We start from the raw sequence: 26,116 nt of genomic DNA, 5'->3' as shown, positions 1-26,116 counted from the left end.
TGCTGCCTTGTAACCAGGGGCGGTTCTATGGACTCTGGCCATTAGGCAGTGCTGCCCTGTAACCAGGGGCAATGCTATGGACTCTAGCCATTAGGCCGTGCTGCCTTGTAACCAGGGGCAGTTCTATGGACTCTGGCCATTAGGCCGTGCTGCCCTGTAACCAGGGGCAATGCTATGGACTCTGGCCATTAGGCCGTGCTGCCCTGTAACCAGGGGCGTAAACCCTCAAAATACATCTCAAAGGGAACATTTCATTCTGCCTTGAAATAACAATCTGATGGATGGAGAATCTGGGCGCCCATAGGCTACATACAGGTAAATGATGTGTGTATATAAAGATGTAGATTTTAGAGGTTTAAATATTGCCTCAGCAATAGATGCTGTAGAAATTAGTAAAATAAATAATAGATATATAAATAGCCTTAACAGTGAAAGAAGATTTCGGTGAAAACTGACAGAGACTGAGCTTTGCTGACCTGACATAAGGGAAAGTAATATTGATTTTGCTATCTGTCTGTCAAGTCATATATTATTGTGTACTTTGCTTTATTTTGGTCTCCAGCCACTAATTCACTAAAGACAACTTTAATAAAAAGAGAATTCAGCTGTTCTCAAAAAGGCCTCTTTTTCCATCACTACATAGCCCTGCAACAGAGTGAATGGGAACACTTCCTCCACGTCACATAAATATGCACTCTTTCTTTATATATGCGGCACTATTTTTTAAAGTTTCAGCAAAAATGGTTTAGCTATTTCTGAGAATGAAGTTACTGTAAAATAGGTGTATTTTGCTAATTTAAAAAAATCTGATAATTTTCTGAACAGCTCTAGTGCCTCCAAAATTTGGGCCAGGAACTTATAATTTGGCAGGTGGAGAGTCCTAGAGTCACAGTGATATCTTCTCTTTTCCCGTGAAATTCCATCCAGCTATGGCTAAAGTTATACCCAAGGAATATTGCCATTTACATATGCACAGCAGAACTTGTACAATATTCCTTAATTTTCTGAAAATTCCAAATGTGTTGTGCATGCTCCCAGGCCCTGCTGACTGTCCTACATCATTCTGAAGTAGCCACACAGAAAAAACAGTTACTGACCTGTTCTGTAACTGTTGTTCTTTGATATGTGTTGCACATGTCCATTCCACTTCAGCTGAGTGTGGGCATAGTGCACCAGAGTTGGAGATTTTTCTCTTAGTGGTATCTGTTGGGGCAGAGCATGTACCCTCTGCTGCCTCATACTGCTGCACAATGGTATAAAGGGTGGAGCCATTCTAAGTTCCTTCTTACCATAGACACTGATATTGAAGGAAATGAATGTGGTTCATGGGTCATTTTCATCGCACATGTCCATTCCATTTCAAGTGACTCACAAGAAGTTCAATCTGGAGGTGGGACTTGAGTCTACCTGAACAATGACTGAAGGGCTATTTGTCCAAATTTGCTGTCTTTTCAGGAATGCTGAGAAACGGCACAATGAATCACAAAGGTATGCACCGATGACCAAGTTGCAGCCCTACAAATTTCTAATATAGGCACTTGAGCCAGATAAGCTGCAGAAGTTGCTTGAGATGTAGTGAAGTGTGCTATCACTCTAGTTGCTGGGATTATGTTGGCAGTGTCACAGCACACATGAATACAGGAGGAAATCCATGACACAATCCTCTGAGTGGAGACGGGATAGCCACATGGAAATACGCATCCCTCAAGTTGAGGGCAATGTTGCTGGGATTCAGGAAGGGGATAATAAAGGTTAGGGTGACCATACACAAACTTATTTTATTTATATATTTGTTCAGTTCTTCGCAGGTCTAGAATGGATCTTAAGCCTTCATTTGCCTTTGAGATCAGGAAGTAAAGTGAATAAAATCCTTTTATTTGGTGGAGGGCAGGAACCTCCTCTACAGCTCCCAAATGGAGAACAGACTGCATGTCTGGGAGGAGGACAGCCTCATGAGAGTGGTGTCTAAAGAGAGATGAGGAAGGAGGGATGGGAGGGAAGTTCGGAAATAAATGGAAGAGTGTATCCCCAATTCCACAATGTTTAGAACCCATTGATCTGTGATAATATGGATCCAAGCACATAGGAAGTAGGATAATCTGTTGGAAAACACAGGGGTAGGAAAAACTTGGGTGATGTAAACTGCCCTCAACCAAGCTGTCAGACCGACTGCTTGGCATTATTGGGCTGCCTAGCAACACCGTCAGAAGAAGAAATTGAGGAGGGAGAGGTCTCCTCCTATGATTCTTCCCCTTCTTCCTAGACTGGTCAGGGTGCCTAGACATGAATGACTAACATCACTGGTATGTTTGAGGGCGGAACTGTATTTTTTTAGGGAGAAGCGTATAAATCCCCAAAGACTGTGAAGTTTCTTGTCAGCCTGCTGAGATAAGAGGTTAGGGTTAGGGTTAGGGAGAGATTCTGTATAGTCTGCTAGAACTCATGAGGAAGAACTGATGATGGAAGCCATGAACATTTGCGCATCATTACTGCAGATGCCATGGCTCTGGCTGTTGTATCCATCACATCCAACGCAGCTTGAAGAGTGGTCCTAGCCACAAGCTTGCCATCCTCCAATACAGTCTGAAACTCCTGCCTCGCACCTTCTGGTAATTTGTCCATGAATTTAAGGACATTGCTGTGGAGCAAGGCTTGCTGATTTGAGATACAAAACTGCAGGCCAGCAGTAGAATAAATCTTTCTACTGGGGCTGTCGATTAATTGCAGTTTACTCATGCAATTATTTCAAAAAAATTAATAGTGATAAAAAAAATTAATCACGGTTAATTGTAGTTTTAATTGCACTGTTAAACAATAGAATTCCAATTGACATTTATTAAATATTTTGGATGTTTTTCTACATTTTCATATATATTGTATTGTGTTGTAACTGAAATCAAAGTGTATATTATTTTTTATTAAATAAAATGATAAAAGAAATAGTATTTTTCAATTCACCTCAGACAAGTACTGTAGTGCAATCTCTTTGTCGTGAAAGTGCAACTTACAAATGTATTTTTTTTTTGTTACATAACTACACTCAAAAACAAAACAATGTAAACTTCAGAGCCTACAAGTCCACTCAGTCCTACTTCTTGTTTAGCCAATCGGTAAGACAAACAAGTTTGTTTACATTTACAGGAGATAATGCTGCCCTCTTCTTATTTACAATGTCACCAGAATCTCCATTCAGTCCTCTTGGTTATCATTAGCAGAGATGATGGCATCTGCCACATTAGCCTTGTGGGCTTCCAAATACAGCTTTGTTTATAGGCAGAGCCACATGAAAGGGTTCCACTGACTCCAATATGTCCACCAGTCTATGGGAGCTGTCTTGCACTACCTCCACCTGGATGTCCAGAGAGGAAGCAACCTTCTTTAACAGGACCTACTAGGTCATCCTAAAGAGAGGAAGCCACCACAGATATTGCTGCCTCATACAGTGATAATGACAAGGAGCTAAAAAGGGAGTTGAGATGGAGTCTCTTGTACCTCCTCTGCAGGAGGCTCTGTCAGGAAGGATGGTCAGGTTCAGTACCAATCTTGGTACGGGGGTAACCTCATGAGTCTCTGCATGAGAGCTATCCTAATGTCTGTTCAGGGATAAGGAGGAACCAGGGAGGATCTGGTGCTGGGAGGAAACTTTCATGGGTTCCAGAACAGCCGTTGGTAGGATAGGGGGCCCCAACCTCTATCAGCTCATGGATCTGGGTTCTTGGACCACTGTGGGACCTCTGCCCGGTACCTCTTGTTTAAGGTGAGTGATGCCTTTTATTCCCGGTGCGAGGGGCACAGGAGCCTACTTCCAACTCTGAGGAAGAGCCTGAGTTGCCTGACCAGGAAAGTGTGGTACCACGCAGTACTGAGGACTGGCAGTGTGTCTCTGGAGACGTAGGTACCAGGTACAGCTTGTTGGGCTTGCCTCTAGATGGCACTGGACAAGGAGGCACTGGATAGTCTGAAGTGAGCCCTTATACTGAACGTTGGATACTGCTACTCGCAAAGGAGCCCAACAAAGACTGCAGATTCATCAGTACCAGAAGATTTGTCTCCAGAATAGCTGAAGAATCTGGTGCTGAAAGGCATAGGAGATCCAGCATGCAGCATATGCCTCTGGCATCGTGGATACTGACCTGTTCTCCAAATGCTGCTGATGTTGCATCAAAGGGGTTGGTACCACAGAGTGGGTAGGTCTCGACCACAGAGGCACCAGTGTCAACGACCCCACACAAGATGAAGTCGGTACCAGTGAGCAACTCTTTTCCAGGGACACTCTACCCTGCCTTTCAGCCTCCTTGCTGGCAGATGGAACTGGAGACCTTGATCTCCTAGTGGAGGCTGGCTCCTTCGAAGTATTTTGTCTATGCTTCTTCCTCAGTAGTGGGGAAGGAGAGCGGCGCTGACTCTCCACAATATCTGTATAGCCATTTCTGATGGAAGCAGAAGCTCTTGGCCCCCGTCCTGAGTGGGAAGGTTCTGATGGCCGCCTTCATGAGGAGGTAACACAGTCTCACCTCTCTGTCCTCCTTAATCTGGGGCTTGTAGTCTCAACATATTTTACACCTGTCCCGGAATGGGACCCTCCCCAAGGCGCTTCAGACACCTGGAGTGAGGGTCACTCACCAGCACTGACTTCTTGCCGTGGGTGCAAGGCTTAAAGCTCAAAGACAGAGGCATGCCCCGGTACCGGGAGTCAGTACCCAGATACACAGGAACCAACACTCTAAGTCAGTAGCTCTCAACCTTTTCAGGAGTCTGATTCATCTTGTGTACCCCCAAATTTCACCTCACTTAAAAATGACCTGCTTATAAAATCAGACATAAAAATATAAAAGTGTCACAGCACACTATTACTGAAAAATTGCTTACTTTCTCATTTTTACCATGTAATTACAAAGTAAATCAACTGGAATATAAATATTGGACTTACATTTCAGTGCATAGTATATAGAGCAGTATAAACAAATCATTGTCCATATGGAATTTTAGTTTGTACTGACTTTGCTTCTTATGTAGCCTGTTGTAAAACTAGGCAAATATTGAGATGAGTTGCTGTACCTTCTCGAAGCACAGACACTGACTCCATGGGTGCTCCAGGGTTGGAGCACCGACTTTGTGGGCTGGAGCACCCAACAAAAACAAAACAAAAAAATTGGCAGGTGCTTAGCAGCCAGTTCCCCTCTCCCCCCTAGTGCTTCCTGCTGAAGATCAGCTGAAGAGCCGGAGTGCGGGTTTGGGGGAAGGGGTGGGATGGGGGCGAGGCCTGGGGCTGAGTGGGGATTGAGCACCCACGGGGCAAGAAGGAAGCTGCTGCCTGTGTCTAGAAGACGTCTGCATAACTCAGGTTGAGAACTACTGCTCTACGTAACATTAAATATCTAAAATAAATAAATAAATAAATGAAACATATTGAAAAGCTCTATTAACTATGCCAAGCACACTATAACTATATACAAAAAATCTGAAAGGGAGAACACTTGGAAAGCAAGTCAACACAATCCCACTACCGATCATGGGAGGCAAGAAGGAACTGAGGCTGGTCAGGGGCAGCTTCACCCTTTATACCATCACACAGCAGCATGAGCCAGTAGAGGACACATGAAACTCAACCTTATTGAGTTGTTGGTCATAGCCACAGAGAACTGAACCGCCACCGTCAACCAGAATTGTTAGTCGTCAACTTTCATTCTGTCCCTTGTGCATATGATACAGTCTCCAGTGACAGGATCATGTACACAGATGAGGATTAAAAAAATAATTGAACAGTTGCCATTAACTGAGCATCAACTATCTTGTGTGAGGTGAGAGTACTGTGGAAAAGATACTGTGTAATCATGTAATAAAAGACTATCTTAATTAAGCTTGCATGGGAAACTTCAACTCTGGCATTACCTGAATTCTGAGTGTGTGACTTTGCAACTATTCCATTATTTTAGGAAAGTTTTTTTTAAATGCTATATAGTTTTAAATGAATATACACACAAAATGAGTGATCAAAACAAGAAGTGCTCTGGCTACTCACCTAGGTTATACCACATGTCTCTGATCTCAAAACCAATTTGCCTCCTCATGTCACCATACCTAAAAAAGAACACATTTCTTTATAAAGGGCAGTAGGGAAAATGAATTGGATATGACAATTTGAGTAGCATTTAAAAATTCTTAAGATCCCTAAAATTCCAAAATACCAACTTATACTAATAATACAATTAGCACCATTCATTTAGTACTCTAAAATAGACAGTGGTTTTAAGCCACCCAGAAGATGCATGGTAGCACAGTCAGGAGCTCTGGCTCCCAGGCCTGGGTTCTAATCTCTACACTACTAGCTCTCCCTTGAAGGAAATATATTGCAATTTCTACAAAAGAGAGCACAAACGAGTCCCCTGTGGGAATCTCTCTTTGCCATATCTGCGTATTACATAACTGTTCTTTGGGACCATGGGGGTGGTTGTGTAGATTAATGAGAGTATTTTCCGTTTTTCAGTCTCTAATGGTGGAAGAAAGCATACTGCACAGCTTTACAGCCTAAAGGATATTTTATTTTTATACATATTCTTAGCATATATAGATTGTCCTAGAAAATGAAATGAGAAACACATGACAACATCTTACATCACCAACACAAAGCCACAATGATTTGGGATTTTTGGATTTGAAGTTTATGCTGGGAAGCAGTGATGTCCTGAAACAGGGCTGATGGCACTAATGCTTCACATCCCAACCCAGTACTCACTACTTAGCAAACTATCATGGAGCCCCTCTACAGTAATGAAGATTGGGGCCTAATCCAGCTCCCAGAAATCAATGTAAATGATTTTGATCAGGGCTGGATCAGGGCCCTAGTGAGTTCCTAGAATATACTGCTTGATGGAGTATACATTTTTTAAAACACTGCTTTTCTCATATTAGCAAAATCACAACATTTGGTAATTGGCAAAGGGTCTCCCTGATATTAGTGTGGATTAAAGAGCTTCTACTGTATTTTTAAAAACGTCTGCTGCTATTTAACACACATAAAATCCCAGCTGAGTAGGAGTGATATTTGTTACACAAGTAAATAAAATCTTGTGCTTCAAGACCCATGACTTTATTGGTTGCTGAGCAATTTCTTCTCTCATTTTATTGCCTAGACAAATCTAATTCTATTAAAATTATAATTTGTAAAACCATTATCACAGAGTTTTATAAATCAGCAAATTTTAATAACTAGTCTTGTCTAAGACCTGGTCTATTTACTTTTATTATCAGACATGAAGAATATGGTGAAAGTCTGTTGATCTCTTACATTTCCTCCATAGTGCAGTGTATAGCACAGGTTGGTGGAAAAAGAAACCCTTATAAGGTTCTCACCTTATATGGGTGGGTGAACAATCTCATTCACAATCTCTTCCTCCGAGATTAAAATATAAGGCATTTCCAGTCCGACCACCTCCCAAATTCTCCCTGCTCTTTACTCCTTGAATCTCCTACTGTTTCATGGATGGATACAGGAAATTTGCATGTCTATATGCACACACACACACACAGTTAATTCTGTGAATGTATGAAACATTATATACATACACAATTTATCATGCCAGTATTACCTCTACATACATGATGCATATGTACCTTATAAATGTGTGTATATATACAAACATACTTATATTATACAAATACACACACACACAATTTAAATAAATAAAGACACAGAGAGACAAATATATAATGTGGAGGTGATCTCCATATAACAACTTGGAAAGGTATGTGAAATTGCATGGGTATGTGAGAATTAAATATAATTTACTATATATCTATGACCATATTATCTACCTACTAAGCTAGCTGCCTGGGACTTATTCTAACATTCAATCCCCACTCTCCCAAACAGCTTCAGACACATATATTAAAAGTAAAAAACAAAAAATACAAAATCCTCAGCCTGTCAGAGAAGCATTTCCTCCTCTTAAAGTTACCCTTGCCTGAGGCTTGAGATGTGTAATATTCAGTCCTATGCCAGTAATTACCTTTCTATACATAAAAATGTCATGATTTTGAAGTTCCTTATCTTACAGGCCTGCGGGGCCAGACACAGGAAGGCACCCAGCCTCCTCAGTGGGGTCCAACACTCCCATCTAGCTCTGGAAGGGTATGAGATTATGGATTTTAAGGCTGTAACATTTTCAGGTTTTAAAAAAAACCTCTCAGGTACATTTTGGAGGATTTTATAGCCCTGTAATTTGGACTCGGGTTAATAACCTAGCTTTTCTCACACAGGGATTTGACAAACAGTCCCAATAAAAACAAATTAAAACTCTGAGTTTACTACAGTAAAATAGCTGTAATGTATGTGGCACATAGAGAATACACAATAGTGCGGTATGAAGGTTTTATTAACATGAGTTTGTGGGTCATCTACATAACTCAACTGCGACTCTACCTCTCATAACTAATATCAGCATCCCAAACTCATGTCCATAAAATACCACCCCGTCATATATTCTTTCTCTGTAGTGTATGTGTGTATACATAATTACACACACACACACACACACACAGAGGCTCAGATTTCAAAGCTATCACATGGGGATCTGGATATCCAATTTCCATTGATTTTACTAAGTATCAGAGGGGTAGCCATGTTAGTCTGTATCCACAAAAACAAGGAGGAGTCTGGTGGCACCTTAAAGACTAACAGATTTATTTGGGCATACGCTTTTGTGGGTAAAATCCCCACTTCTTCAGATGTATTGATTTTACTGCAAATTGGGTGTCCAAATCCCTTAGGAACCTTTGAAAACTTCAGCCTATATAAAAAATGTAAACTGCCCAGATTTTTTCAGACTGCAGTAAGGCAAATCTTGAGGCATGGTTATCTAAGCATAATTATCATGCTTCTTGGAATAAACAAAGCTGAAATGGTGCTGGTGGCATGAGACACCACACTCCAGGAAATTACAGCACCCCTCTGCTGTGATATGCTTGCCTGTGCAGCTACAGCTGATCTCATTGTGTTCTTTGAGTGGTTTGTGAACTCTTTGGGTTTTGAGAGTTTTTGGGTGGAGAGAGGGATTGGGGGGGGGTTTAAGTGCCTCTGTCTGGTAGGTGGTTGAACATCATTCTTTAGATACCTAATTGCTACAACTACATTCTTTCAGCGGCTACATAGTTTTCATGCCGCAGTACAAGACTGTATAATATTAAGATTAAGAAAACAGATCTCTTTTAAGAGGGTGGGCTTTACTGTATTATGACACAAAGGATTTGCCTTCTGAAAATGGCCTCAAACATCTACCACATATGCAGCTTTCAGTATTTAGGCAATGTGCTCAACTAATCCTAACTTGTGGTCTTGGCAGAGATCCTATAGAGAGGAAATGTTTTTACAACATTCAGGAGATGGCTGTCACTGTAAGGCCAGATTTATACTACAAGACTTCTTCCTACAGAGCTATCGCAGGGACAAAGGAGAGACAACAGGGAACATAGAGGGGAAATCAAATCAGTATCTTAGATGTCTGTATACACACAGTGATTACAAATGATGTTTTAATGGTCAAATAAAGCAAAGGTTCCAAAGCCAGTGTCTTGAACATCATGGTGGGGCGAATTAGAGCTTGAACAGCAATATCAAGGGTAAGGGCTCAGGCAGAGAGAGATGCATTCTGGAAGTGAATGGATGGCTGCACAAGTGGTGTTGCAAGGAGGATTTTGCCTTCGTTGACCACAGGATCTTGTTCTGGGAAAAAGAACTGCTGAGTGTAGATGGGGTCCACCTATCGAGGAAGGGAAGAGTATCTTTGGATACAGATTGGCTAACCTGCTGAGACAAACTTTAAACTAAGTTCTATGAGGGCAGGAAACAAAAGCCCATAGGTAAATCAAAAACACGGAGACCTGGGTGATGGGTCGGAATTCGGGGGGGATCATGGGCAATTATAGCAGGGACAAAGGAGAGACAACACGTTACATAGAGGGGAAATCAAATCGGTATCTTAGATGTCTGTATACTAATGCAAGAAGTATGGGGAATAAACAGAAAGAACTAGAAATACAAGTGAATAATCACAACTATGACATAGTTGGAATCACAGAGACTTGGCGGGATAATACAGGTCTGGAATACTGGTGTAGAAAGGTACAACTTGCTCAGGAAGGACAGGCGGGGAAAAAAGCGAGTAGGTGTTGTCTTGTGTATTAAAGATGTATACACTTGCATTGAAGTTGAGATGGAAACAGGAAGAGACTTGTTGAAAGTCTCTCGGTAAATATAAAAGGGGGGAAAAAAAAACAAAAAAACCAAGGGTGATGTCATGGCAGGGATCTACTGTAGACTACCTGGCCAGGAAGAAGAGGTGGATGAGGCTTTTTTTTTTTTTTTTAACAATTAACAAAATTATCCAAAGCACACGACTTGGTGGTGATGGGGGACTTCAACTACCCAGTCATCTGTTGGGAAAATAATAGAACAGGGCACAGATTATCCAACAAGTTCTTGGAATGCATTGGAGACAACATTTTATTTCAGAAGATGGAGAAAGTAACTAGGGGAGAGGTTGTTCTAGATTTTATTTTGACAAATAGGAAGGAACTGGTTGAGAATTTCAAGCTGGCAGGCAGCTTGGGTGAAAGTGATCATGAAATGATAGAGTTCATGATTCTAAGGAATGGTAGGAGGAAAAAGAGCAGTATAAAGACAATGGATTTCAAGAAGGCAGACTTTAGAAGAGAGCTGATAGATAAGATCCCATGGGAAGCAAGTCTAAGAGGAAAAATAGTTTGAGAGAGTTGGCAGTTTTTCAAAGAGACATAATTAAGGGTATATGAGCAAACTGTCCCACTGCATAGGAAAGATAAGAAGTATGACAAGAGATCATCCTGGCTTAACCAGGAGATCTTCAATGATCTGAAACTCAAATAAGAGTCCTATAAAAAGTAGAAACTAGGTCAAATTACAAAGGATGAATATAAAAAGCAACACAAGCATGTAGGGACAAAATTAGAATGGCCAAGGCACAAAATGAGGTTAAATTAACAAGAAAACATTCTACAAATACCTTAAAAGCAGAGAAAGACCAAGGACAGGGTGGGCGCATTATTCAACGAGGGGTGAAAGACAATAACAGAAAACGTGGAAATGGCAGAAGTGCTAAATGCCTTTTTTGCTTCAGTTTTCACCAAAAAGGTTATTAGCAATCGGACGTCTAATATAGTGAATGCCAATGTAAATGGGGTACGATCTGAGGCTAAAATAGGGAAAGAACAAGTTAAAAATTACTTAGACAAGTTAGATGTCTTCAAGTTGGCAGAACCTGATGAAATACACCCTAGAATACTCAAGGAGCTGACTGAGGAGATATCTGAGCCATTGGTGATTATCTTAGAAAATTCATGGAAGACAGGAGAGATTCCAGAGGACTGGAAGAGGGCAAATAGAGTGCCAAACCATAAAAAAGGGAATAAGGACAACCCAGAGAATTACAGACAAGTCAGCTTAACTTCAGTACACAGAAAGAAAATGGAGCAAATAATCAAACAATTAATTTGCAAACCCCTAGAACATAATGAGGTGATAAGTAACAGTCACATGGATTTGTCAATAACAAATTATGTCAAACCAACCTAACAGCTTTCTTTGACAGGGCAACAAGCCTTCTGGATGGGGGGAAGTGGTAGATGTGGTATATCTTGACTTCAGTAAGGCTTTTGATACTGTTTTGCATGATCTTCTCATAAACAAACTAGGGAAATATAGCCTAGATGGAGCTACTATAAGGTGGGTGCATAACTGGTTGGAAAACCATTCCCAGTCAAGCTGGTAAGGCATATTGAGTGGGGTCCCACAAGGATTGGTCCTGCATCCAGTTCTGATCAATATCTTCATCAGTGGATCACAACCTAAATATGAGTCAACACTGTTGCAAAAAAAGCAAACATCATTCTGGGATATATCAGCAGCAATGTTGTAAGCAAGACACGAAGTAATTCTTCTGCTGTACTCCTTGCTGATACGGCCTCAATTGGAATAGTATATCCAGTTCTGGGCACCACATCTCAGGAAAGATGTGGACAAATTGGAGAGCAACAAAAATGACTAAAGGTCAAGAAAACATGACCTATGAAGATAGATTGAAAAAACTAGATGCCAAGGAGGAGTAATTGATCTTTCCTTTGGTTAAAATAAAGATTCAACCTTAAAAATGTGAGCACATTTAATCCTAATGATGAACCTTACCTGTTGCCTCCCATACTACTTATGGCTGCCATCTGGTTGTAGCCTAAAAGGGCTCTGAGGTTTGGGCCATGACATGATTTCGTGGACATTTTGTGGGGAGAAGGCTAGTGCTAAATGGGGGACTGTCGGGTAGGAGGGTCCTCCAACAGCAAGGCATTCAACTTTGGGTATCACTGGTTTCAAAGGCTGTGAAGCTGGCTCTACATGTCCTAGCAACAAAAGTTTCCTTGCTTCAGCTGAGTGCTGTGTGGGCAGGAGGACAGAGAATTAGGAAAGGGAGGAGCTCTAGTTTGGCTGGGTTGGGGTGGAACAGGGGGAAAAGTAGCAGAAAGTAGAGGGGACCTGTGTGAATTGCTCCTTCCTTCCCCCTCCCAGGTCTCTACTGGATACTCTCACTGGATTTTTGCTGGGACTTTATCTCCCCTCAGCTAGACAGCCCAACCCATAAGGGGGTTCTTCATGAACCAATTAAAGAAATGCCCCACAGGTTGAGTAGCACTACACTGAGCTATGCTGCCTCTTACCATAACACAGACATACTGCACTTCTATGCTGTCAGGCAAAACTAACAGTGATACAAAAGACTACATAAGCCCAAGGGTGCTGAGATAGATGTGGTGAGGGAACCATAATATTGAACTTCCTAGCATGTGTGCCATTAATGCAGTGTTTTGGTTGAAAATTTAAATTCAGATTTTTTGCACTAATTTATTAAAAATATTTGGATTTTGAAAGAGTCCACACACATTGTTTAAAACCACTAGATTGATTTTTATTGTCTCTAACTTGTTTGCTCAGTGAAGGAAGGGCACACTATACCTGAATTTAAAGAAATGGAGACAGTAATACAGTGGGCAAATCCTCTGTGTTCCCAAATCTTTGTGTCTTCTCCTTTTGACAGGTTTTATTTGCTGTGAAATTTAGAACTTCAATCCAGACAGTTCAAATTCCCTGTCCAGAGGTAGCAATGTAATCCCTTTTGACCAGGAAACCATACAAGTCTGCAGCTATGCAACAAAACATTCTTCAGGGATATCACAGTGACACTGACTGTAGTTATGAAGTTTCACTGTAAAAGGCCTTTAGGAATTAGGCAATAAAGAATACAAGTGAAATGAGATTAGAATAAGCACAAACCTAAAGAGGATTTAAAAAATCTACTTTTAGAATATGTTCATACTTCTGAAAGTCTTGACTATGAACATTCTGCAGCATAAGCCATTTCAGACCTTGATTCACTGCTAGGAACATATGCTATATTTGATTCATAGTTTTAAAACCAACATTTCAGTACATCACGATTACATCTAAATTTGTATGGATTTATCTAAGGAACCAAAGTAAAATTATGTTAATAGTCCCTCAAGTTCTTGCCCATGATTTTATATTGGGAATAGGACTTACTTGTTAAGTATTTTGGCTCTTTTAGCACTTGAAAAATTCTCCAGTTGTAAAGATTCTTGTGTAAGAAAAGCAACAGCCAGGTGGAAGTAGTTGTTCCAAAGCTGAAAATCAGAGAGATGACAAGAATAAATACTATTAAATCTCTGGAGTGTTCTTCTACACACCTACAAAACATCTTAAAATACATAATTTATGCACATAAATATTAATAGAAAAAACAGACATCGCCTTCTTGAAGAGATCTTAGTCCATCTCCATACTGTTTATATTAAGGCTCCTGTCCTAAGATAGATTCTCCATTCACCTGTTCATCCTAATAGCCCTTCTAAGCCACTGTTCCAGTTTGAAGTAATCTTTCTTGAACTTGGGTGACCAGAACTGTACACAGTATTCCAAATGAGGTCTTATTAATGCCTTGTATAATGGCATTAACACTCCCCTATCTGTACTGGAAATACCCTGCCTCATATGTCCTACGATCACATTTGCCTTTTTCATGGCTACATCACATTGGTGGCTCATAGTTATCCGATGATCGACTAATACATCCAGGTTCTTCTCCTCCTCTGGTGTTTCTAACTGATGAGCCTCCAGCTTATAGCAGAAATTCTTGTTATCAGTCCATAAATGCACGAACTTGTACTTTGTACTATTAAATTTCATCCCATTTCTATTCATCCAATCCTCTAAGTCAGGCAGTTCCTCCTGTATAATATTCCAATCCTTCCCTGTATTGATTATGCCTCCCCACTTCATGTCATCAGCAAGTTTCATTAGCACACTCCTCCTTTTTGTGCCAAGGTCATTAATGAAAGTATTAAATATAATCAGTCCCAAGACTGATCCTTGAGTAACTTCACTAGTACTTATCAAAAGAAGTTTCCTATAAGGAATCTCAACAAATCACAAACCTGTAATAATGTTAACAGTCTCCAGCCCGCATTCCACTGTGTGTGGCTACCTCAGAATTTGGTTTCAGAGAACTATTGCCAGTGTTCGCTCCTTTTGATACACTATTCACTGCAGACCTCAAAGCATTTTCCTAAGTATTTTCTGAAGCACTCTGCATACTCACAGAGCTCTATAAATAATTAAATAATAAATAAATAAATAAATAAATAAATGTGCGTGCATTTATCTGATTAAAAACTAAATTTATATGCAAATTAGGTAGGGCCCTCAAGCTCTTGGGAAGTTGCCAACAGGTCTCCCAGCGCTGCAAAGGTTGTGCAAGATCAGTGTATTTATTTTTTGCGGTGGCAGACATAATGTACAGCTTACTTATTGGAAATATACATTTTTCAAAACTCTATAAAAATATTTAATCGATTTTTAAAAGTCTACTACTATAAAGAAATCTCTAGGTGACACAAACAAAATACATTAGTTTAGTCGGGTATCTCTCGTACTATCTCCTAAAGGGAGAGGAGGGAAGGAGTCCGGTTATGGCTCACCAGTTCTCTGGGCTAGCCCCAGATTCAACACGACATTCAGCAGCTCCCAGGGTGCTCTAAGGCCTGGTCCACACTAACCCCCCACTTCGAACTAAGGTACGCAAATTCAGCTACGTTAATAACATAGCTGAATTCGAAGTACCTTAGTTCGAACTTACCGCGGGTCCAGACGCGGCAGGCAGGCTCCCCCATCGATACCGCGTACTCCTCTCACCGAGCTGGAGTACCGACGTCGACGGCGAGCACTTCCGGGATCGATCCGGGATCGATCTATCGCGTCTAGACAAGACGCGATAAATCGATCCTAGAAGATCGATTGCTTACGGCCGGACCAGGAAGTAAGTGTAGACCTGCCCTAAGTGATGCCACTGGCATAGGGTTTTTAATGGGTCCTATGCTAGTAGAGGATAGGCATAGATGAACTCTGCTCTGTCACACCCTCTACCTGCCTCCCCCATACCAGGAAGGGTGGAGTGCTACAGGTGGAGGACCCAGCTGTGGCATGTCTGTGCCAGCAGGGAGTTCTCTGACAGCAGAGAGCTGCACCTTGGTGACCAGATTATGGCCCTTTTGCACTGTTGCTGTAAAGAGAATCTGGCCCACCATGTTATTCAGGCTTTGTGGACTGAACAGTGGAAATGATGGTTCCACACTGAGAAACCCTGCAACGGATCCTCAAATGTTTAAATCTGGCCGTGTTAGCTGATCTCAATTGTCAAGACAGAACAAAAGCAGAGAAGCAGTCTTTAAGATAGCCAGGCCCCAAATCAGTGCAGAGCTCTACAGATCAATAGTTATATACTGAATTAAGTTGAAAAGAGTGGACTTGTTACTCCACTAACTCCCTGCGTGGACACTTTTACTGTGCACTAAAAGTTCCTTTGTGTGCATTAGCTTAATAGACTTTGGAAATGTACTAAGCTAAACCACCTCAGGGCACCCTTTGTGCACAGTAAGAGTGTCCACATAGGGAGTTACTGCTGACTAGCTAGTGCACTCTAAATTCACACCCTAGCTTACTGAGCACTAACTTCCCCGTGTGTCTTCATCCAAACCTCACACTCAGGCAGACACTAGTAAAATTGAGAGACTGCACTGTCCGAGTCTGATGAAAAGGTAACTTAGAGTTGAGTATCTTCAGCATATTGATGGAAGAGCAAACCAAACTACCTCACCAACTCTCCTAGTAACTTCACAGTAGCAGGAGGGATGAATGAACAGAATCCTGCAGTATTCCTCATAGGAGAATTCTTGGAGAAGAGCTGGATCATCTCAGAGAAACTAATGGAGACACCCAATGTGCCACTGCCATCTATACCTACATGGGCTCACAACCAAAGCAATTCCTTGTGGTGAACACTCATAGAGATTTAAAATAATCAGCAAGGACATTTTTCTATTGTTCTTTACCCAGAGATCATTTACCAACCAGACCAGGACTATCTAGGACAGTCATGTCATAAATCAAATTGAAATAGGTCCAGGAAATCTGAGATCACTAGATAATACCAGAGCTACCACACCACAACATTCTGAATGACAGCTTGTTTACACGAGAAAGTTGCACTGATTTTAACCTCAGGTGTGATTTTATACTAATTTAATTAAACTGGGACAAAACAGTGCGTGGACACGCTTATTGTGTTCTGAATGGTTTATCTTAAACAAATATCTAAACAATTTAAAATGAACTGAAATAAGGTTTGTTTAACCCAAAATAGGGGCATTCACACAGCCTTTTACACCACTGTAACTAAATTGGTTTAAAAATTATACCTTAAGTTAAATAGGTGCAACTTTCTCATCTAGGCAAGGCCTAACTTTCCATCAAAAAGGAACGTGAGAGCAGGGCTGTAATGAGGACGATTATCAGTGTCAAGACATGGTCAGGTTGACTGAAACTCCATTTTGCAGTTGTGCCTTCTCTCACATGCAAAACTGCCAACTGCAGAAGAGCGAATTTGGCCCATATATGAGATTTGCCACAAATTAGGTAGAAAACTGCTCAGAGCAAGAAACACTTAACTCTGATTTCAAGTGCAGACAACCTAGATTCACCTTGCTGTTTACCACCCAGAACTGTTCTACTGACTGAGACTTCATAGATGCTAGGGTGGAGAAGAGGGAATTTTTCTTTGCTTACATTATGACAATGGCATAAGACTATATTGTGATAAATCAGAATAAAAGTATGATTTCCACTACGGACATGTTAGTCCCCTCCTTTCACCTTTCATCTGCTGCAATGTCATTTGTGACTTATCTCCTTGCAACTAAACCTACCAAAATTAACTAAATGAAAATGAGTGTCACACATGGCAGGCCACAGCATTTCCAACACTGAACAGGATTTTTCCTGTTACTCAAAACAAGAAGCAGTCTTTCAGTTGCACTGCTTCGTGTGCTCACACAGCAGTTTTCCAGGCAAGGAGAAAGGCAGTGGAGTGAAACTGACTAGGACCACCTGGAAGAAATGATGTGTGAGTTCAACACAATTAGTGCTAATAAGAAAGGGACTGGGAAATACTCAGGCCTTTAAGGCTTTGGGATGATTTTGAGGAATAAGATATGGGGAAGCGTTCTGGGGCCCTTCACTTTCAGAAGAAAAAAGGCAATTTAGCATTTGAGCCATTTCTTGTTGTGGGGAAGAGTAGACCACTGAGAAGGGAATTGGCAGAACAGATTTAACAAGCCAAGAAAAAAATTTACAATTCAAAAATAGAAGAAAACTAATGAATTAATAAAAAAGGATTATAAAGAAATATCAAAGGTGAGCATGTGTGTTTGTGCGTGTGCACGTATTGTATGTATATGAGAAAGAGATAGGCAGACAACCTTAGGGAAGAACAAGATAGACTGCAGAGGAGAAAATAAGCTGGGGGTAAAACAGAAAGAATCAGAAAGCAAAACATCTTGGAAAAGAAAAGATGAAAGAAATACAGAAACTGAATGTTACCACATGACTTCTTGATTAATAAACTACAAAATCAATGCAGCACATATTACATGGATTCAAAACTGGTGAAATTATATGTTTCAAAATGTAATTATAAATGGAGAGTCATCCTCAAGTGGCTGTATTTCTACTGAGGTCCAACAGGGATCAGTTCTTCGCCCTACGCTATTTCACGTTTTTATTAATGGCCTGAAAGAAAACACATAATCATCACTGACAAAGTCTGCACATGACACAAAGATTGGGGGGAGTACTAAACAATGAAGAGGACAGGTCACTGACAAAGAGTGATCTGGATCACTGAGTAAGCTGGGCTCAAGCAAACACAGTGTGTTTTAATATAGTGAAATGTAAAGTCATAAATCTAGGATCAAGAAGGTGGCCATCCTTACAGTTTAGGGGACTCTAGCCTGGGAAGCAGTGACTCAAACAGATTTGAGGGTCATGGTAGATAATCAGTTGAACATGAGCTCACAGTGCAACACTGGCCAAAAAGGGCTAATGCAATCCTTGGATATATAAATGGGTAATATAAAGTAGGAGTTGAAAGATTATATATTACCAATGTATTTGGCACTGGGGCAACCACTAATGGAATACTCTGTCCCATTTCTGATGTCCACGATTCAAGAAGGATGTTGATAAATTGGAAACGGTTCAAAGAAGAACCATGAGAACAATTAAAGTATTGGAAATCATGTGTTTTAATGATTGAGGTCTTTTGGGTCTGTTTATTTTAACAAAGAGAAGGTTAAGTGGTGACACAGCTTATAAGTACTGTACCTTCATGGGGAACAACAATTTGATAATGGACTCTTCAGTCTAGCAGACAAAAGTACAACAAGATCTACTTTCAGGAAGTTGAAGGTAGACAAATCCAGATTGGAAATAAACAGCAACTTTTTAAGTGAGGGTAATTAACCATTGGAACAACTTACCAAGAACTGTGGTGGATTTTCCATCACTTGCAATTTTTAAATGAAGATGGGCTGTTTTTCTAAATAGATATGTTCCAGTTCAAACACAAAGTAATTCAATTAAGTCATATGGCCTGTGTTGTACAGGAGGTCTGACTAGATGATCACAATCCCTTCTGGACTTAGTCAATGAATCTATCGATGTCTGATGCCATTTCTAAATCAGTCATTGTTTCCACAAATACACATCTACAAATACACATGGAAAGGAAGATGCAGCTTTGTGCCAAAGTCAGAGGGCCCTTAAATCTGAAAGTTTGCAGCCCTCAGATGACATTTTGGAGACCCAACAGGACACCTCTAAATCAGAATATAGCCTACAATGCTTCCATCCTTAATTGAGGAATGCAACTACATCCCCAGTTTTTGAGCCCCTGGCCCGTACTTCTCATATTCACTTGACAGTTTGACTCATTAAAATTTTTTATAATCATCTCAAAAACTGAATTATTTTTAAATTTAATGGGATCCAGTTGTAGTTTAGATTTCAGATGGGCCTGAGTTGCAAAGTTTGCATCTGGATGTTTAAACATTTTCTCAAACAGGACTGGTGGTTATGGTATAGGCATTATAGGCTTGTGCCTAATTCCCCAGCTCCTGGAATCATGTGATTAGATCAAAATAGCATCTTTTATTTTTGCAAGTAAGTTTCTTGTCCTCATGATTGGGAAGAAAAGTTTGAAATTTGTGTGACTGATGCAGACATGTCTATCTGAGTCTGCAGACAGCCTGAAACAATGTCTCTAAAACGGGGACCTACTCTATGCACTTCAATGGAGTGCTAACTCCAAGACAGACTGTTCTGGGCTACCCCACCAACACAACACCAGCAGAGAATGCTGTGCATGGCAGGAGGAAAGGGAGTGCTATGGCTTGGCCCAGCTGCCCAAGCAGATACACCTCAGCTGCTGGAGTAAGTAGCAAGAAGTCCTACGTGCTGCCACCCCTCCTTCTCCAGGGGTGAGAAGAATCTGCTGCCACCCCTGCTTCTTCTGAGGGGAGAGGGAACCTACCTCCCTTGTTCCCGCTCCTAAAGCCCTGGAATGTCTTAATCTGGCTCTTAATCTCAAAAATCATTGCTATTCAAATCCAGGCTTTTGGCTCAACCTGGCTCCAGAAAGAGGGGGGACAGGCCATGACATTTGGATCTGGATGCCAGTTTCCTCAAAGTACAGAGGTGTTTCGGTTATTTGTTTAGTTTAGCATGTCACAGAAGACATTGTATAAATTCAGCATTCACACTCCAAGGAAGAGATGCATAACAACAAATAGATATATCAAAACTATTGGTTTGTACCTGAAATTTATTAAAACATTAACATTAGTACCAAATATACTGTTTATATTTTCTCTTACCTGTAACTCAAAGTTGGCTTGGTCAAGAAATTTTTTGTTTAGCATATCTGCATACTGATTAATTGCTCGCAGGAAGACTCTGAAAGATCAAGAGAAAATTACATAATTACACACTTATACTTTGGCACCTTTGTAAGTTTGGCATCGCAATTAGATACAAATCTGAGACTATCTGGAAAGTGAAAGCTGTAGCAGTTATTTGAAAGCAGTGTGATCTCACCACTGTTAAGCATACAGAATTATATGCAGATGTTCTCAAAATTAATCATGTAAATTAGCATATGCAGAATAAAAGAAACAGAAGCAATGTTTTGGATAAAATCACTTCTCTTTAAAATACCACAAGATAATCAAGTGAACATTAAAAATTCATTTCATTAACAAAATGTGCAAATTAATTACTTTTTAAAGTCCCAGTGTCTTAATGTTATATATTTAGCATTAAACTGTATCTTAACTATTAGTTCAGGCAAGACACATTTTAAACTAATTATCAACCATTCACCATCTTACTTATGGGCCAGTGGCCCAAAGTACATATGTTGTGCTTGAGAAAAATGTTTTGAAGTTGTCTAGTCCTGTGTTCTGCTTTAAAATGATAAATTAGGACCTGTATCAATTTACTACTTTTCTAAAACAAGAAACTTCTCAAATAGTAGCAGGTGTTGTTTTGAGAAGCTTTAAAAATAAAAAGCGTTGAAGTAGGATAAGTAGGTCTCTACATATTCTTGGTGTCAAAGAATAAAACATACTATTCTTTAGCCTCCTGGTCTCTACTTTTGAGACAAGCATTATCTTCCATCTGTAAATTGCTTAATTGATGCTATTAGACTGTCAAGCTAAACCCTGGGCAAAGGAACAGGTCCTTTGAGCAAACTGTACATACTGTAGATTTTATTACTTTTCAAGGCATGTGCAATAATCAAGACCAGTCACAATGCCTTTTTCTAATGGCCTCTCTCTTTTTGCACAATAGCAATCTGTAAAGTAGAATCCACATTAGGATACAGATAATAAACTTAATTACCTTTTCTATATTTCAACAGCAAGCAACAGAAAATGTAAGACACTAAAGTTAGGGACACAAGATGTATTGGCAGCTGGAAATATCTTTCACAGGAATTAAGAGTCTTATCTACATTTGAACAAAATGAAAGACCCCCTGTCTTTGCCACATCTCTCTCACAATTAAGGGAAACAATCCCCCAGGTGCACGTACACAGCAAGATAGGAAAGGACTTTCTATATATAGAGAGAGAGTACCTGCTTGCATTTACTTAATTTCTTAAGACATTCTGATACCATTGTGATGAGCATGGTACAAATACCTATACATGATAGACAGACCAGATACCTGCTGTAGCACTGTCACTTAGAAATTTAAAGAAAATGTATGACGGTGCATAGGAGGGAGTCTTATTACGGAGTCAATTATGCCTAAAAACTAGAGTGATATTCCAATTGCCTAATAATCTTTAATAGTAGAATAAAGTACAAAATTACTTGTGTTATTCTTCTTTGGTCTTACACTAAACTCTTCTTCTCCCCTTTTTATATGTACACATTTTGCAGTATGACCCTAGCCAGGGACGGCTCCAGGCACCAGTGCAGCAAGCTCGTGCCTGGGGTGGCAAGCCGGGGGGAGCGGAGGGGGGAAGAAGCGGCATGTCGGTCGTCATGAGAGCGGCAGTGAGGCAGCCGGTCCCGCGGCTTTGGTGGCAATTCGGCAGCGGGTACGGCGAAGGTGCGAGACCGGCAGATCACCCGCAGAAACGCCGCTGAATCCGCGTGAGCAGTGGACCGCCTGCAGGCATGCCGCCGAAGGCTGCCTGACTGCCATGCTTGGGGCGGCAAAAAACAGAGCCGTCCCTGACCCTAGCACTTCTCAAAAAACACACAAATATATGTATGTGCATCCCTAGCATGCACACATGCACTGGAGGGTTTGCACAAACATGTATGTCTGCATTAGCTATCTTTGTCACCATATACATTTTGGGACCAATTTATTTAATGGATTTTACAAGTGGGATGAATTTAGTGTACATTGAAAAGAAAACCGGAGACACACATAATATATATTTAGATCTTACAGTGATTCAATTACTCTGCTGTGATATATGCAAAGACTGATTACCTTTCCAAATAATTTAATTATGTTGCCTCAAGATATCGCCATAATGGATTCAATGTGATCCATCTAATTAAGCTTTGGAAAAATTTCAGGACTTTACAGACAAATATTTTCTTAAAAATTTAAGGTTCATATTTTACTCTATGCTGATTCTAGTACATAACAATTATGAATAATGAACAAACAAATTGACTACTGAAAAGCAACAAATTGTTTTTTTATATATAAGTATATATATATATATATACACACACACACACACACACACACTTGACTATATATAAACTTTAAATTAGAAAGTTGTGCATTTTGTATTATTGTTTGTATATTGGAGCTGTAAGGATAACAAATATTGTCTATAAAATATATATTTATGAGTAAACTACCAAATGAATTAGGTGATGGGAAAGATCAAGGCCCCAATCCTACAAGTAACAATGTGCAAATGAACCCATATACTCATGCAGAGCCTCACTGAATTCAATATAAACTTGCAAGGTCAGGGCTCAAAAGAACAGCATAATCTATGTAGCAAACAGGTCTGTTTGCAATGCACAATAATACACATAAATTACTTCCTACAGTTCATTCATACCAGAATAAACATTCACTTATGGTGTCAGAACTATTTAACGTTAATCAGTAATCCTACTAGAAAAAAAGGGTTTTTCTGTTTGGAAGGTGCAACTTGTGTAGACACAGCCTTTTTGGTAAAACTATTTTATTATAAGTCACACTTTAGTTCCCAACAGATGTCAAACCAGAAAAAAATGGAAAGGAAAACACTTTATTAGAGGAAAAGCTTTTGTAGAGCTGTGTATGAGATTTGCAAAGAAATGTTAAAACACCTTTGCTACATAAATCAATGGTCCGGACATTATCAGAGTGAGTTACGTGACATCAGTTACGCGAGTCCAAGCTCCACAATTCAGAACTGGATTGTGATTAATATTGTGTTGAGTGGAAGGGTGCACTGGGGTTGAGTTCAAATGTTGGAATTTAATTCACTCCATTATAGAAGCAAGATCACTTGCATGAGCTGAATATGGAGTATTTGGATCTGGATTCTTTATTCAGGCTGGTCTCTAACGATAATGTTACAAAAACAGCAAAGGCCCGAAATTCTGCTCTCTAATGTCAAAGACATCCTTGTGATATCCAGGAGTTCAAGCTTTGCTCTTAACTCTGAACTTATTATTATTTCTAATTTGTATAGAGCTCAAAATGCATTAGGCATTTTAGACAGAAAAATAAGGCTAGGTCCTTCCTGGGCACATTACAATGTGCAGACAAAGAGGGGAACAATACAAGGTAGTGTGACTCATCAGTGGAATGGGGCACACTCCATGTAGTTCCATCACATAGGGTAAAGCTATCCTGGAAGAAGTGTGTTTCAAGAGGGATTAGAAGAAGAGGATGGAGGCACGGCAGAGAGGATCAGGGAGGAGCATCAGAGAAGCAGGCCAGAAGAAGTGAGTGAAGTGAGGACACAAAGGGGGAGTTCATCAGGTGGCCTGGTCCGAGGAAATGGTCATGGATGGAAACAGGTCTATGTGTGTGGGGGGGTGAAGTGGCAAGGTAGTATAGCAGTGTAAACTTGTGCTGGTAGGTGATGGGAAGCTAATGAAGGGACTAAAGGAGGACAAGGCAAGAAATTGAATATTTCCTTGCTTTTGTGGCTTTGACTCTTACCTTCAGAATGTGAAAGGATTTTTTTTTTTTGGTGATTTTTAAAAAAATAGAAACAACAAAACTATTAACCCTGCCTCTCCCTCATCACTACGAACAAAGCTCTGGTAATCTGTAATTGAGATTAATGCAAACCACTCCCCTCTGTCTTTCCTCTTTCTCATTCCTTTCCCATTTCAGCTGATCCAAAGCACGTACAAAAGACCTTTCTTTATGACCCTGACTGACTTTCTGGCCCCTCTGAAATCAACTGGAGTTTTTCCATTAGCTTTAATGGACCAGGACTGCATCCCATGTCTCCCAATTACTGATTCTCCTCATTGGCTCCAACTTTTCTTCTGCAGGACATTCAAGCATCTCCTGTTCACAAATAATAGAATGGATTTATTTCAAACTTTTCAAAAGTAAATCAGCCTTTGGATTGAGAAAAAAAAAAAAAAAGGAAACTTTAAAAAAAAAAAAACGTAGAAGCAAATGAAAATAGTGGCTATAATGAAGTCAAGTTGCAACCTTAACTATATTGCTTGCTCCAGCCTGTCTCTTTGATACCACTCTTTGCTTTTTTGTAAAATTGTAAATGAGTTTGCTTTTGTTTGCTGACAAACGTTTTTGTACACAAACACAAAAATGGCTGGCAGTAAACAAAAACGTTAAGTTTTAAGCTAAAAATAGGACATTTAAGGTTACTTTTTCCATTAAGGTAGAAAATTTAAAATAAGAGACATAAAATGTGAAAGTTAAGCTTCACACTATACGTAAGTGTGTATCTTTATCAAATGTGGGTATAGACAGACTTTATACATATATAAAATCATCTTGGCCAAAATACCAGCCAACTGAGAGAGAATGAGGGAGGGAGAGAGAGAAGTGAATTTAGATCTGGTCTACCCACAGAGTTACACCAGTGTTATTTTTAATCAATTTAGTTAAATTGGTACAACTTTGTGTTTAGACACACTTAAGTCTATTTAAACTTCGTTTATATCGGTCTAGCTTGCCCTAAGGGCAACCAGTTGTAAAACAGTAACTGTGTCCACACAGGGGTCCCCTGTAATTAAACTGGAACAAGTTGCATGTAAGCAAGTACTGTACATAATTGAGACCTACTGCCCCTGTATCTGGCATTTTGTTTTGTGTCCCATCCCCGATCCCAAGTATTGACCACTTCAAAATTGACTAATCTTCTTGCCGTCGTGTCTCAATTGGATTGTCTTAGCCTTTGATCCTGTTACCATATTAACTTCTTTCTCCTCAGCCACCTCCTTATTTATTTATTAAAATGTTGCCATTTTCTGCTATGCCAACACCCTTTTTGGAAGTAGGATTTCTTCGGCTGATGTCATACAAAGCCCAGAGATCTTAGGTTGCCTGCCATGGAACTGCAAAAGAGAGCTGCTGCAGCAACTATTAAAGGACTAGAGCTGTCTGGAAAATGACAATTCCATTTCAAGGCAACTTTCAAAATTTCAAAATTTGTTTTTGTTCCACATTGGAACAAAACCAAAACTTCTAGAGCATTCATTCATTAAATGGAATTATGTCAAAATGTCTGTTTTTGGATCAAAACTGGAGCTCTTCGATTCAAGACGGAAATACTGACTGAACCTTTACTGTGGTATAGTTGAAGGATGATGATGTCAGATATTTAGCATAAAACTATTCCAGAATACAGTACCGCATAATGAAAAGCAATATCTGCATTGCAATAAAAGTAACATCCACCGTGAATAATTACGAGTTAATTGAGGAAAGGGGAAGTTAGAAAGGGGAATAATCTGAAACCAATTTAACTGCTATAGCCTCCTGGCACAATTAAAGTTACTAAAATGACATTTGTTACAATCAAGCCCACAGCACTTTCTAGCATGTCTGTTACTGACTGTTTGGTGCCAATAAAACACAACATTTTTGATGATACATTATCTGATA

At 40.0% G+C, this 26,116-nt stretch overlaps 1 protein-coding gene across 1 annotated transcript in view; it reads right to left on the bottom strand.

Annotated features, from left to right (window-relative positions):
• DOCK1 (dedicator of cytokinesis 1) overlaps positions 1–26,116 on the bottom strand; it is a 530,692-nt gene that overhangs the window by 117,774 nt on the left and 386,802 nt on the right. The window contains exons 30-32 of the mRNA XM_026650862.1: positions 20,365–20,443; positions 13,622–13,722; positions 6,023–6,081 (exon numbers count right to left, since the gene is read on the bottom strand). Coding sequence (XP_026506647.1) covers positions 6,023–6,081; positions 13,622–13,722; positions 20,365–20,443 — 239 coding nt within the window. The remainder of the gene's footprint in view (positions 1–6,022; positions 6,082–13,621; positions 13,723–20,364; positions 20,444–26,116) is intronic.

This window comes from Terrapene carolina, unplaced genomic scaffold (assembly GCF_002925995.2).
Source record: "Terrapene carolina triunguis isolate 2854851 unplaced genomic scaffold, T_m_triunguis-2.0 Scaffold95, whole genome shotgun sequence".
Classification (NCBI taxonomy): Eukaryota; Metazoa; Chordata; order Testudines; family Emydidae; genus Terrapene; species Terrapene triunguis.
Note: the sequence above shows the minus strand (reverse complement) of the source record. Positions and strands in the feature narration are given on the sequence as shown.